The 14548-nt window shown below is 39.4% G+C and overlaps 2 protein-coding genes across 3 annotated transcripts in view; one reads left to right on the top strand and one right to left on the bottom strand.

Moving 5' to 3' along the window:
* LOC114046020 (NACHT, LRR and PYD domains-containing protein 3-like) overlaps nt 1-9136 on the top strand; it is a 36406-nt gene extending 27270 nt beyond the window's left edge. Inside the window, exons 8-11 of one of the 2 annotated variants that reach the window (XM_027866240.1) lie at nt 1652-1822; nt 2496-2666; nt 4808-4978; nt 8005-9136. In XM_027866240.1, coding sequence (XP_027722041.1) covers nt 1652-1822; nt 2496-2666; nt 4808-4978; nt 8005-8104 — 613 coding nt within the window. In that variant the 3' untranslated portion in view covers nt 8105-9136. The remainder of the gene's footprint in view (nt 1-1651; nt 1823-2495; nt 2667-4807; nt 4979-8004) is intronic. The other variant, XM_027866241.1, reaches the window with a different exon arrangement.
* Nucleotides 9137-13025: 3889 nt separating this feature from the next.
* On the bottom strand, nt 13026-14090 carry LOC114046031 (olfactory receptor 52I1-like). Its single transcript, XM_027866250.1, has one exon. The coding sequence runs from the start codon at nt 14076-14078 to the stop codon at nt 13026-13028; it is 1053 nt and encodes a 350-aa protein (XP_027722051.1). The 5' UTR covers nt 14079-14090.
* Between the last annotated feature and the right edge of the window lie 458 nt (nt 14091-14548).

Raw genomic sequence — 14548 nt, forward strand, 5'->3', positions numbered from 1 at the left:
TTGGGATTTTTTTCTTTGTTTTGTTTTTGTTTGTGTTTTTATTTTTTTTTTTTTTGCTTTGTTCACCCTGGCTCCTAGCACTGTACCCAGCACATAACAGGAACTACTAAATTCATGTTTAACGGTTGACTGACTGATCAATGATCCTATCCTATTTGTTATGTTTTTATTATTAACAAACTTTGCTGATTAAGTGGGAAATGTGCCTTATTCCTTCTGATGTCTTTCTTGATCTTACCTAGTAGTTTCAGTGGAATGAGTAGTGATTACTATTGTCTCTCCCACCATCCTCCTCCTGGAGGCAGTTTCTGTTTGTTCAGAGTCAACAGGGCCAGGAAGAAGGCAGTGAAAGAATTATGGGTAGTCATTCTACATATCATCAATAAATGGCACTGAAGACAAGACAACCCTTGGTCCTGGAGCTAAGACTTACAGGGAAATCCTTCCAAGGGTCACTGTTACCTTATAGGTCCTAGGTTCAAGGAAGCCCCTATTTGCAACTAAATAATCCTGTTTTCAGAACTCAGTCTAATAAATCAGTCAGTCAATATGTATTTATTGTGCCAGGTTCTATGTTAAGTGATGGAGATACAAAGAAAACAAAAATGCCCTTGATTTCTGGGACTGTACATTCTACTAGCGGGGAGAGGAGCGATGTATAAATAACTGCGTAATACATAACATATACAGAGTATATGATAAAGAAAGATACTGGTATTTGGGGGAAACTAGGAAAGGCCTCTTGTAACAGATAGGACTTAAGCTGAGTCTCAAAGGAACCATAAAAAATGAAGGCGGGATAAAGTGGGTCCAATCCCTTAAACCTTCAGGAACTATCTTCAATTTTTTCATGTCAAATCTATTACCTGGTGCTCAGGGACCTACATACCAGGGCTCATCTGATTTTAACTAGATCTTCCTCCTTCCCCTGCAGTGGATGAATCCCTTGAAAAACTGTGGCATCACTTGCCACACTTGCTGCTCTACTTGTGGCCTCCTTTATGTGGTCAGCTCTGTTCAGATAAGGCTGGATGTGCCCCACTCTGTGCTTTTATAATAGCTTCTATCTAGGACATATTAGAATGTATTCCCTCCTCATCTAACTCCTAGCTTCCTGGTTTCCTTCAAGACTCAGCCAAACTCCCACTTCCTACCAGAGGCCTTGTTTTACCATTACTAGGGCTTTCTTTTTATAATTACCTTCCATTTACACTGTACAATCTTATATAACATCTTAGTTCCATCCCCATCTACATATAATTCTGTCTCCCTTAATAGAATGTGAGGTCCTTGAGAGCAGGGTCAGTGTTTTTGCCTTTCTTTGTAACTCTAGTGCTTAGCACAATGCCTGGCACATAGTAAGCACTTAACAAATGCTTGCCAATTTCCCAGAAAACCAGAAGACCAATTCGAAGGCAGTTTCTAAGCCTGAGGCTAAGAAAGAAATTGATATTTGAGCTAAAAATTAAAGATTTCAAAGTGATAAAAAAAAGGGGAGAAGAGTTGAAAGGAATCATTATGTCTTAGGAGGATGCAAGGACAGGGGCAGGGGCATATTGTATGTAGGACTAATGACATGGGGAATGCCAGCTCCTTCTAAGATGAAGATAGGGAAAAGATCATTTCCCTCATGAAAGCCTTTCTCTTGCAGGTTATCCCTGTGTCATCTCACGGATTCCTGTTGTCAGGATGTTTCCTCTGTTCTCAAGAGCAACCAAAGTCTTACTCATTTGGACCTAGGATGTAACAACCTGCACAACCATGGGGTGAAGCTGTTGTGTGAGGCCTTAGAATATCAGCACTGTAACTTACAGACTTTAGAGTAAGTTATATGGTTCCCTTTAACAGAGTGTCATGTATGTTTGGTAGGTAGAAGGTTGGAAGATGAAATAACACCATATAGATGGAGAATTGAGGCTGAGAATTGAGTCTCTGTTGGGTCAAAAGGTCAGGGTCTCACACATCTCTGGAGCAGGTCATAGTAATGGTCCTTGCTTGTGATAGACACTGTACTTAACCTCTTTATAAATATCTCATTTGATCCAGGATGTAGATGCTATTATTATCTCTATTTTACAATTGAGGAAACTGAGGCAAATAGAAGTTAAGTGGCTTGCCTGGGATGACATAACTAGTAAATAGCTGAGGCTGAATTTAAATTTAGGTCTTGCTGAATCCGGACTCAGTGCCATACCTAGCTGCCCCTAGTCAGAGACCTATGGGCTTCACTAGACTGACAAAAGAGTCCACGAAACACAAAAAAGGTCAAAAACTCTTGTTCTAGGGAGACTGGACAGGGAAATATGAAAGAAAGGAGCATTGGGCCAGGAGTAGGTCTGGATAATGCCAAAGTAAGACTGTACATGGGGCCAAAGGGCCATTGATATAAGCCTATGCTGAGGGATAAATAGGATAATAATAAATCTTGAAGACTAAAGGAGTCATTTTGTTCCCCCACCTTCCATCTCCCCCTCACCCATGAATGCTCCCTACAGGTTGTGGAACTGCCAGCTCTCTGCTGCTTCTTGTTATGCTCTCTCCTCTGTTCTCAAGAAAAACCAAAGTCTGACCCATCTGAATTTGGGTGCTAACCCCCTGCGAAATAATGGGGTGAAAGTGCTATGTGAGGCTCTGGGAAATCAGAATTGTAAATTACAGGAACTGAAGTAAGTTTTCTTAAGCTTTCTTAATGTAAGAATCCCATATTCCTTTAAGGCAAGAAATAAGGATGTCAGATTTGCACCTGGGATGTAACAACTGTTGTGTGAGGCCTTAGAATATCAGGACTATAACTTACAGATCCTAGATTAAGGCATATGTTTCCCTTTAACAGAGTGTCCTTTTTCCTTTTAACAGAGTGGGATTAAGAGGGTTTTGTAGAAGAATGGTCCAAGAAGTCGATACTGAAGGCAGTAGACCCTTTTATTAAGGGAAACTCCAAAAGGAAGGTCATATGGCTTAACTGGAGATACACAAGGGAGTAGAAGACAGGGACAATAATCCAAAGGCCCTGGGGGAATCCAACGGCTCCCTGATAATAAATTCAGATCTCTAGACTAAGGCAGCCCCCTTGAGCCTCTCACATTGAAGTTGGGACCAACACCTTCAAACTAAATTATTTTCCAGTCTTCCACTATAATAGAATTCAGACAGACACCTTCAAAGATTACTGGGAAAAGTCAGGGCAGGCATAATACCATGCATGTCATGAAAGCAGGCATGATGATCTTCTAGTCTAGAATTCTATTCCATTTCATAGCCACTTGCTATTTTCCTTCCAGTGACTTTAGTGGTAAAATCCAATAAAATCCACCTGAACTGGAGTCTGCCCCTCCCTAGAAAAATCTGAGTGATTCTATTTTCTGCATGACTCCCACACTGAGGGAACATCCCTGACCCCTAACTTAAGTGAGCTGCCCTGAAGCAAAGACCTGGGAGTCTGAAAAACATCTTGGTGTGGCCATGCAGATGTTCAGAGGGTGGACTAATCCTAGACTTCCTAGGGACTTTCTCCTTCTACCATAACCTGAAGATTAGCATGCCCATTCTGGGGGTATCTCTGGTTGTGTTCCTTATCTGACTTACACTTTCAAGGGAGGTTATAGGTAATCCATTTCAATCAACTGGTAAACATTTATGAAGCATCTATTATGTGCCAGGCACTGTGCTAAGTTCTGGAGATACAAAAAGAGAGGGGAAAAGTTCCTGCCCTCAAGAGCTTATGCTTTAATGAGAGACACAACATGCAAACAAAGGCACACAAAGCAAGCAATATACAAGATAAATAGGAAATAATTAACAGAGGGAAAGCACTAGAATTAAGAATTAAGAGGAGTTGGAGAAAGCTTCCAATAAATGATGGAATTTTAGTCAGGACTTAAAGGAAGCCCAGGAGGTAAGTAGGTAGAGCCGAGGAGGGAGAATATTCCAGGCATGGGGGACAGCCTGAGAAAATGCCTGGAGCCAATTGATGCAATGTTTTGTTTGTGGAATAACCAGGAGGCCAATGCCACTGGATCAAAGAGTATGTGCACAAGGAATAAGGTATAAGAAGAATGAAAAAAGCAACAGTGGGCTAGATCACCAGGTTCTAGAAAAAGCTAGCACTTCTCAGAGAAAGTTTTTCCTCCTTCTGATAGACCCATGTAAGACTTCCCTGACACATTCTATGGCTGTTCTCATGGAATAATAAATTACTCATCCTCCTAATCTAGACATTGGGTGAGATGATACCTTGGAAAAAGAAGAAAAGGATTCTTGGTTTGGGAGTATCATGAGGTCTAGAAGAGAGGAAAAATGGAGTTAAAATGAGAAAAGACTTTCATATAATTTACTAAGTAACATGAAGTTAGAATAGCATCTCTCCTATGATGTTTTCTCAGCAATTCTGCCCCACTCTAGTACTTTTTTTCTTGGAGATAGTCTCTATCTGTAGCTAAAATATCTTGTGACATCAGTACTGGCATAGATAGAAGAATTTGATGGGACACTTACTTGTTAATAGCACATCCAGAACTCAATACAGACAAATATTGAGACTGGGACATAGTCATGGACTCTACCATTGGTTAGGATTTAAGCCATTGGTTAGGGATTTATCAAGACAGGAAGAGGATAAGGTTAATGATGGAGCCTTGGCTCTTGGGTTGGTAGGGAAGAAAGAAAATCAAAATAGAAGAATTATTAGACTGACACTGCATGTATATTCAAAGGGACTATAAAAATGCATATCTTCCCAGGGAGAAGGAAATGAATAAATTCTTGGGAATAAAATTGTCTTTTTCCATCTGTGCTGTCTCTTCTATAGGTTGTGTAAGTGTCTTCTCTCCGCAGCAGGATGTCAGTATCTCTCCTCTGCACTCAAGAGCAATCAAAGTCTGATACACCTGAAACTTACAGGTAATGGCCTGAGTGATGATGGAGTGAAGCTTCTGTTCAAGGCCTTGGGAAACCAGGATTGTAAACTGCAAAAACTCACGTGAGTCCCAAGCATTCTTTATGGAAATTTCATTTGTGAGTTTGCAAGGACAGAAGGACCCAGGTGAGAAGCGTGAATAGGAGAAAGTTGATTTGATACAAAGCATCTGAACCAGGATTAGGAATCAGTCTGAATCCTGATGAGGGAGGGAAAAGGATTAGGGATTCTAGCCAGTACATTTTCCTGTGAAACTGTCATTCCTCTCTACGTGATGCTATTTGTGTAGCGTGCCCCCAATAGGTGTAAAAGTGTTGCTTTTTATGAAGTGTAGGGAGGTGATTAAGGATTAGTTTTTCTTTTCTTCCACATAATTGTGATAACAAAATGTACTCTGTCCAAGAACTTGAGTTTTCTTCTTCTACCACAATTTTCAGCTCCTTACTGTGAGAAATGTAAATAAATGTATATTTTGTCTCTATGTTGTATGTAAGAATCTATGCAGATGTGCTATTGAACATATCTGATTTAATACAACACAGATTTTCAATACATAAGGCAATGGGAAGACAATTACAAAGCATAGAAAAATTAACAGCCTTTGACTTCAAGGAGCTTATGAGATAATATTTGCAAAACTCTGTAAATCTTTAATCACTATCTAAATGTTAGATATTTGTAAGAGAGGAAACGTTCTTAGGTCTTTTCTTCAAGGTCAAATTTGCTGAATATTATTACATAGCTATGCTGTTGTCACACAGGGAGACACTTGCTGACAAAGGGAAAAAAATTAAAACCAACCAACACATATACCCCACATGTTATATTCCAGACTCATAGTTTTTGCAGAACTGAAACAAAGAGAGTATGGAAATATTTTTTAGTCCTTTTCCAGGAGCAAGTGTGGTGATTATAATTAATAAGACAATAAGCATTTAACAAAATATTAATTAAGTAAACAGTCAATAAGCATTTACAAAGCACTTGTTGGGCACTTTGCTAGATGCTGCAGATACAAAAACAAGAATGAAAAATGTCCTTACCCTCAAGGAACTCATACTCTACCGGTGGGGAAAAAAATAAACAAACAAAAAAAAACACAGGTACGTGTAAAAATGTGCAAAAATACATACAAAAGAAATACAGGGTGATGACGGCATGTTAGAAGTTGGGCAATTACAAAGGACATGAAGACACTAGGGTTGAACTTTAGAAGAAACTAGGGTTTCTGAGAGGTGAAAAAGAGTGACATAGTTTTAGAGCCAGAGAGATCTTAGAGTTCTCCTAGTCTAACTCCCTTATTTTACAGATAAAGAAACTGAGGCCTAGCTAGACAGATGAGGTAATTTGCCTATGGTCACCTCAAAATGGAAAGATCTGAAACCAGTTCCTCTGACATCTAACTCAACTGCTCTTTCAGCTATACCACAAGTAAAGAAAGCATTCTGAGACATTCTTCACATAAAGGCAGAGACAAGAGACAGAGAGTCCTGGGTAAAACAGTCAGAAGGTCAGGTGGGATTAAATGAAGAGCACGTGAAGGGTAATAGTATATAATAAGGCTGGAAAGGTAGGTTGCAGCTAGGTTATGAAGGACTTTAAATGTCCAAAAGAGGAATATACATTTGGTCCTAGGTGTATTAGGAATCCATTAGCATTTACTTAGTAAGCAGTGACGTGGTCAAACCTACACTTTAGAAAAAGTCGCTTTGGTAGCCATGTGGAGGATGAATTGGAGAGGGGAGAGATGAAGAGCAAGACCAACTAGGAGGCTATTGTAATAGTCTATATTATAATAATATAGTAATTATAAAATAACCATCATAATAGAATTATAAAATAATCATGAATAATTATAGCATAATCATTGTTACAAATAGTTTTAAAATTATTATATTATTAGGTACTAGTACAATAATAGAGAGGGAATCAAAGACCTGAAACAGTGTGGTGGTCATTTCAGCAGAGAGAAGGGGACAGATCTAAAAGATAATAAGGCAAAGCTAGGGTGGTATTAGCATCCTGAACCTGGAATCAAGAAGAACTGAATTCAAATATGGCCTCAGACACATACTAGCCATGTGAACAAGAATAAGTCAATTCACTTTCCTCAGCCTCAGTTTCCTCATTTGTAAAACTGAGATAATAATAGTGCCTACCCCCATGGTCAGATGAGATAACATATGTAAAGTGCTTTGCAAACATTAAAGTACTATATGAATGCTAGCTACTATTTGTTGTTGTGGAGATAAAGTCCACAAGACTTGTAATCTATTTGGATCTGTGGGGTAAGAGAGAATGAGTAATCCCTGAGTATGACAGCAAGGCTATAAACCTGTATGACTGGTACTCTCAAATGAAATGGGAAAGTTGGGAAGAGGGGAAGGTTTAGGGGAAAAGATAATGAATTCTGTTTTGAATATGTTGAGTGTAAGATGTCTATGGGCTATCCCATTTGAAATGTCCAAGGAACATTAGGTGATCTGGCACTGGAGCCCATCAGAGAAGCAAGGGCTGGCAATATGCATCTGGGAGTCATCTGCAGAGAGATGATGGAGTCATTGAGAGAGCAGACAAAGAGAGAAGAGAAAAAGCCCAGTATAGAGGCTTGGGGGGGATAGCCATGGTAAAAAAAGGGCACTATTCAGCAAATTAGACTGAGAAGAGGTAGATATATGGGAAGAGAACCAAGAGAGAGCAGTGTCAGAGGGTACAATTTGACATTACTATTCTTCCCCTTTGCACCAGCACACAGGCATTTATATATATATATTATACATATATATATTATATATATATTATGTATAATATATATATATACTTATGTATGCACACACACATATATACACTTGTGCCTACAAAGTACAGAAAAAATGAAAGCCATCTGAGATGGTTTATCATGTCTAATTTCCCTTTTCTTTCCTATTTTGTGCTTATTTGATCCTTTATCCAAAGAGGGAAAAGAACTCTCAGTTCCCAACTCTCCCTTTACATGTTTGTATACGGATCTACTTTCTACTGGGTCAGAAGGAATAATAGAGCATTGGGAATAGAAATCAGAATAATAATTGCATATTGTGTTTCCACAGGCTGGATAAGTGGAAATTAAGTGCAGACACTCAGAGAATCCAAGATGAGCTGAGGCAGAGCAAACCTCATCTGATCATTGAGAATTCAAGTCTGTGTTGATTGTCTCTTTTGGAACTTGGCAGATGTAAAGTGTTGGTGGGAGAACAAAAGGTGACACAGAAATTTTTATGTTGAATTGTTAACTGGAAATTTTTCTTTTATGATAATCTGGAGATAGTTTGGGTAATTGAAAGTCCTGTATGATGAATGCAATGCTCGAGATAAGTCCTTCACACGGCTCTGCCCCAGATCTACTTTTGAAAGTGATTTCAAAAGGCAGATCTGAAAAAACATGGATGACATCAAACCGTGTGAGCCCTGAGGATAAGAAATCCAGCTTCCTTATCCAGTACAGAAACTAGATGTAGTCCTGACTCCAGAAAGAAGGCTTGTACTTCCTACTGTTGATTTTAATAGAATTCTTGGTTGATGTGCTCTCATTCTGGTGATCAGTCCCCATAGAATTACAACCAGCCTTTGACACTGTCAATTGCCGTCTTTTCCCTGAAACTCCCTTCTCTCCGAGTTTTTGTGACACTGCTCTCTCTTGGTTCTCCTCTTTGTCTGAGCACACCTTCTTAGTTGGCTTTGTTGGATCTTCATTCATGTCACATCTGGTTGTCTCGTAAGACCTTGTCTTAGGACCTCTTTTATTTTCTGTCTCCCTCAGTGATCTCATCATTTCCCATGAAGTCAATTATCATCTGTTTGCGGATGATTCTCAGGCTGTTTTATCCAGCCTAACCTCTCTCCTAACCTCCAGTTTTGGATATCCCATAGACATCTTAAACTCAACAAAACTGAACTCATTCTCTTTTCCCCAAAACCTTTTCTACTTATTAATTCCCCTATTACTATGGAAGATACCACCATCCTTCCAGTCATCCAGGCTCTAAACATAAATTGATTCCTCGTATGAATCTGTTGCCAAATTCTGTAAATTTTATCTTCATAGCATCTCTCATAAATATACCTTCTCTCCTACTTTACCCTGGTGTAGGGCCCTTCCCTTCACACCTGAATTATTACAATAGCCTTATGATTGGCCTCCCTGCTTCAAATCTCTCCTCACAACAGTCCATCCTCCATTCAGCTGCCAAAGTGATCTTAACTGTAGGTATGACCATGTTACTCTCCTACTCCATAAACTCCAGGGTCAATTATAAAATCCTCTGTTTGGCTTTTAAAGCCCTTCATAAAATGGATCTTTCCTACCTTTCCATTCTTCTTAACAATCTTTCTTCTCTCCACGTACTTTACAATCCAGTGACAATGAGTTTTCTTCTCCTTGCAAAAACATTCTTTATCTCCCAGGATTTTTGCTGTCTTTTGCCTCAGGCTTGGAATGCTCCTCCTCTTTGTCTCCACCTTCTGGTTTTCCTGGTCTATTTAGTATCAGCTACAATCCCATCTTTTGCAAGAAACCTTCTCCTGTCCCCCTTAATGCTAGTACTTTTCCTTTGAAATTGTTTCTAATTTATCTTTTCTATATCTTGTATGTACATAGTTGTTTGCATGTTATGTACACCATTAAATTCAGGTCCTTGAGAGCAAGGATGGTACTCGCCTTTGTTTGTACTCCCAAGGGTTTAGCACAGTTTTTGGCACATACTAAGTGAGAAATAAATGCTTGTTTACTTGAATACTTAATTGAGACTCTTTGAATCAATTTGCTACATATAACTTTCATGATAGCATAGATTTACAAGTCATTTTGTGACTATAATCATAAATGGCTTCATTTCCCTCCATGTATTGTTCTCATTTATCACCTAATTACATTTGAAAAGATATTTTCCTTTTTTTTTCTTGTTGGAGTCAAATTGGAGAAGAGAAGACCTGGAGAAACCAGTGTGAAGACTCTTTGAAGAGAAAAAGGGTTTGCAGTCACTGCATTATGTATACTGTATACTATATGTGTCCCTCATTCCCATTGCACTCTAAGTTTGAGCATGCTCTTTAAATGAAGTTGTGTGTTTGTGGGTCCCTTTCAGCTCTCAGTCAGTTATACTATTGGACAACCTCCAAAGCAGACTATTCTATTTTTGGACAGTTCTAGTTTTTAGATGCAAGCTTGATATTAGGAAATACTTCCTGTCTTTTAGTTGCTACACACTAGTTCTTATTTTGTCCTCTGGGGCCAAAATGAGGAGAAAAATGCCTCATCAAAATATTTAAAGATAATAGTTATCCCTCCCTCTCAAGGAGTTTGCTGGAGCCAGCTCTGATCTGGTGAGGGCTGGGTGTTAAATTTTTGCTGTGAGCATTTACCAGCTCAGAAATTGGCAAATTAAAAATCTGGGCTTGATTTATTGCTTTGTTGATGGTCCAGATTTAAGAAAGAAAAGGAGAAAGTAGTGGTAATGTAGATTGAACTGAATCATATTACACATACTTTTTGTTTTCAAAGAGCCATTATTAAACATACCTCCCCTAATTTATGTGTTTACTGATTTTTTGTAATCCAAGTGCAGGCCCTGAAATTTCATGGAGATACAGGTAGGCCCTTCGAGCCTGTTGAGATCTATTTGGATCCTGATTCTGTGATCTAATATTTTAGCATTCTCTACCAGTTCAGAAGATCATATGAGAGATGAGTCTTGAAACAAGGAAGGCATTTCAATAGATAGAAATATAGAGAAGTTCACCAAATCTTCATGAAAGAGATCGAACTAGACCTAGATCTTAAAGGATTGGTGGGTTTTGAATAAGTGCAAAAGAAGGAGGGCTTTTCACTAAGAGAACATGCCCAAAGTCACAGGCATAAAAACAATCATCCCTCTGCTAGTCTAATGAAGGCACTGGACCATAAGCTATTTTGTCTATTGCATTATAAACTGCTAATACCCTTAGATGTATTATCTTTGTTGTGTTGCCAAGTATTCCAATTTACATCGAGCCTCCTTTACTGGATCTTTCTTATGACTCTACCATTGCCATCTGTTGAATGAGAGTTGTTAAACATTTTTCCATAAAAAGGAAAAATGTTTTTTAAAAGCACAAAATCTCAAGAGCTACCTCAGCTCCATTGTGTTAAACCCCAACCACACTTGACCCGTCAGCCAGCCAGTCAGGGAAAAGGGTGTTAGAGTTCTGTGTTCAGTCATATTTTAGTCATGTCTGACCCTTTGTGACCTCATTTGGGGTTTTCTTGGCAAAGATACTGGAATGTTTTGCCATTTCCTCCCCTGGCTCATTTTATAGATGAGAAAACTGAGGCAACAGGGTTAAGTGACTTACCCAAGGTCACACAGCTAGTAAGTATCTGAGGCCAGATTTGAATTCAGGAAGACTCTTCTTTCTGACTCCAGGCCAGCACAATATCCACTGCAACACTGGTTAGGTCCATCCATTGAAGCAGTTTGCTTCTATGAAAGCTGTCACTCCTTAAAAACAGCCTACTCTTTGAGTTAGGATGACAAAATTCCATTCATCTCTCATCATGTCCATGATTGCTACCTTGAGGCTATGAAAATCATCTTCAGGAATTTAGCAAGACTGAAGGGATTAGAAGAAGCTGATCAATTTTGTCTTGCTTTCCTGATTGCAAAGAAATTGCTATTCTCTCTGCAAAGAGGGTTAAGAGACATTTCTTAAAAGACAAATTGTCAAAATAAATGAATAGGCAGTTTTCTAGAGAAGATGTGAATTGTCAATAACCCTGTGAAATAATATTCAAGATCACTAATTGTAGTATGTACATACATACATACATTAACTTTGACGTAAGAAGAAACTTCCTAGCAGTTAAAGTTGGCTTCAAAGTGAAATAGTCTGCCTGGAGGGCTCCTCTTCCCTCCCCAGAGGTTTTCAAGGAAAGATTGGATGACTATATACTGGTGATGGCATAGAATAAGGGTTTTTAACCTAGAGGAAAAAATTCCACCTTTATTTTACTCACTTCTAACTGAAATTTAGCAATTCCTTCAATAGTGAGTTTTAAAAATATTGAGGGAGTCCATGGACTACACCAGACTGCCAAATAGGTCCATCACAAACATACACACATTTAAAATTCTTATTGCAGAAGGTATAATTGATTAGGAATGAACTGGGATTAGTAATTGCTAAGGTTACTTCCAGCTCAATGTTTTGCTAATTCTGTTATTGCTGCAGATATCTAGAGGTCTTTATAGTTTTATAACCTGTGTTGGGGCAAAGACTTTGATTTTAAAGGTATTCTAAATGTTTTGTAATAGATCAAAAGCTATCCCACATGTTAGTGGAAGAAAGTATTCAAATGGAGACATTGTATCATCAATGCTCAATGAAGCTTAATGCATGACTGTGAGGAAGATGTTGCAAGATGCTTCTCTTATATTTCCACCTATGATCTCCCTTTGAGGGACCCCAAGCATCAGGGGTATAACAGATGTAGCATGTAAAACCCAATACAATTGAGAAAGTGGACAGTGATTAGCTAAATGAAACTCCCTCCCAGAGGGATTAGTATTTTAATGTTTTATATTAGTGGATTGGAAGACTAAGAAGCCATCATGATTTGGCTTCCTTCAAGTGTCAGCTCAAATTCTGCTGTCTGCAGGAGGTTTTTTCAAATACCCCAAGTTATAGTATCTTCCCCTAGGAGACTGGTTCTGATCTACTCTGTATATAGTTCTTCTTTTCTTTTTTTTTTTGTACCTATGTGTTTGCATATTGGCTCAGCTATTAGAATATAAGCTCCCGAAGGACACAGGTCCAAGTTTTTGTCTTTTTTGTGTCCTTAAGGGCATAGCATAGTGCCTGGCATACAGAAATTTTTGCAATAATGCTTGTTGACTCACTTATCACAAATAATAAATATTTTTGATTAAAGTCCTGAGAGAAGAAACATGGTGTCTGAGATATCATTAATATGGAAGTAATTTGACTAAGATGATCACTAGTATGATTTGAGAAGTGCTACAAACTACCCAGTATGTGAGATCAACCTTGCTAGGAATGAATGATAGTCATATAAACAACATTTCAGTATGTCTACTTACTTCTGAGCCTGTACCCCGCATCTGGATTCACTGTCTTCCATTACAAACACTTGAGTAGGTCTTTTCTCTTTTGTTGAGTTTTGGCAGATATGGTCAGCAAGGCTGGTGGTCACTGCATTCCACACTCGCACCCGGATACGCTTTGTCTTCAGGCCATAAATAAGAGGGTTCAGCATAGGAGGGATGACTAGGTAGAAATCAGCAAGCAGCACCTGGGTATGTAAGGGCACCATCTCCTGCCCTAACCAGGCCATATAGATGGACACCATGGCTGGCAAGTAGTAGAGGATCATGACACTCACATGTGAACCACATGTGCTGAGTGCTTTGACCCGTGCATCTCGAGAGGGGAGGCTGAACACAGCCTGGAGGATCAGACTGTAGGAGGTAGCAATAAAAGTCACATCAATCCCCACAATGATGAAGGAAACAATCAAGCTATAAAGACTGCTGGGCATGTGATCACCGCATGCCAACTTGGCCACAGCCATGTGTTCACAGTAGGAATGGGGCACCACATGGGAGGCACAGTATGGCAGATGGACCACCATCCAGGTCATTGGAGTCATAGCTGTAATAGCTCTTGCTATGATGGCCATGCCCATCCCTATCATGGTCCGTGGAGTGAGGATGGTTTGGTAGTGCAGAGGTTTACAGATGGCTATATAGCGATCAAAGGCCATGGCCAGGAGTAACCCTGTTTCTATTGCTGTGGTGGCATGGACAATGTACATCTGGGTGAAACAGGCAGTAAAGCCAATGATGCCATTGCCTGACCAGAAGATGTTCAACATCTTGGGAGTCACAGAGGTTGACATGACAATGTCCACAGCAGCCAGGACACATAGAAAGTGATACATGGGCTCATGCAGGGCACTGTCTGTCCAGATCACGGTCACGATGATAATATTTCCTAATAGAGCTACAGAGTACATGGCACTCAGTGGGACTGCCAGCCAAAGGTGGGCTGCCTCCAGCCCTGGGACACCCAAAAGAATGAAAGTAGCTGTGTTCAGTAATGTGTGGTTGGAGGGAGAGCCCAACATCATAGGGGAGACTTCTTCCCTGCAGACAAAGCCACAAAAGTGATGAGACCAGAGACCAGAGAGCCTAGGTTTTTGTTTTTGTTTTTTTTTTAATTTTTATAGGTGACCAAACATGTTTGTCTTACATATCCAGGTAATACTGACCTATTTCTATTTGGGTGTTCTGGTATCTCATCTTCAAATAGGGCAAATAAATGACGATTAACTCATAAAGGCAATATGGAAACATCATCACCTGCATGGTAGGCCTGAGGACTGTAAGTTGGACATGTGTATTTGACCAGGGTTTGTTCAATTGTATTCTCTGTCACTGGCTCTGTGTTTCTGTATTTCTCTGTGTCTCTGTCTCTCTCCATCTTTCTATCTCTGTCTCTCTTTGTGTCTTTCTGCTTCTCTGTCTCTATTTCTCTTTCTCTGCATGTCTATCTATAGTTCTGCTTCTATGTCTCTCTGTTTCTGTCTGTTCATCTCTC

This window comes from Vombatus ursinus, unplaced genomic scaffold (genome assembly GCF_900497805.2).
Source record: "Vombatus ursinus unplaced genomic scaffold, bare-nosed wombat genome assembly UNPS02014780.1, whole genome shotgun sequence".
In the NCBI taxonomy this organism is placed as follows: domain Eukaryota; kingdom Metazoa; phylum Chordata; class Mammalia; order Diprotodontia; family Vombatidae; genus Vombatus; species Vombatus ursinus.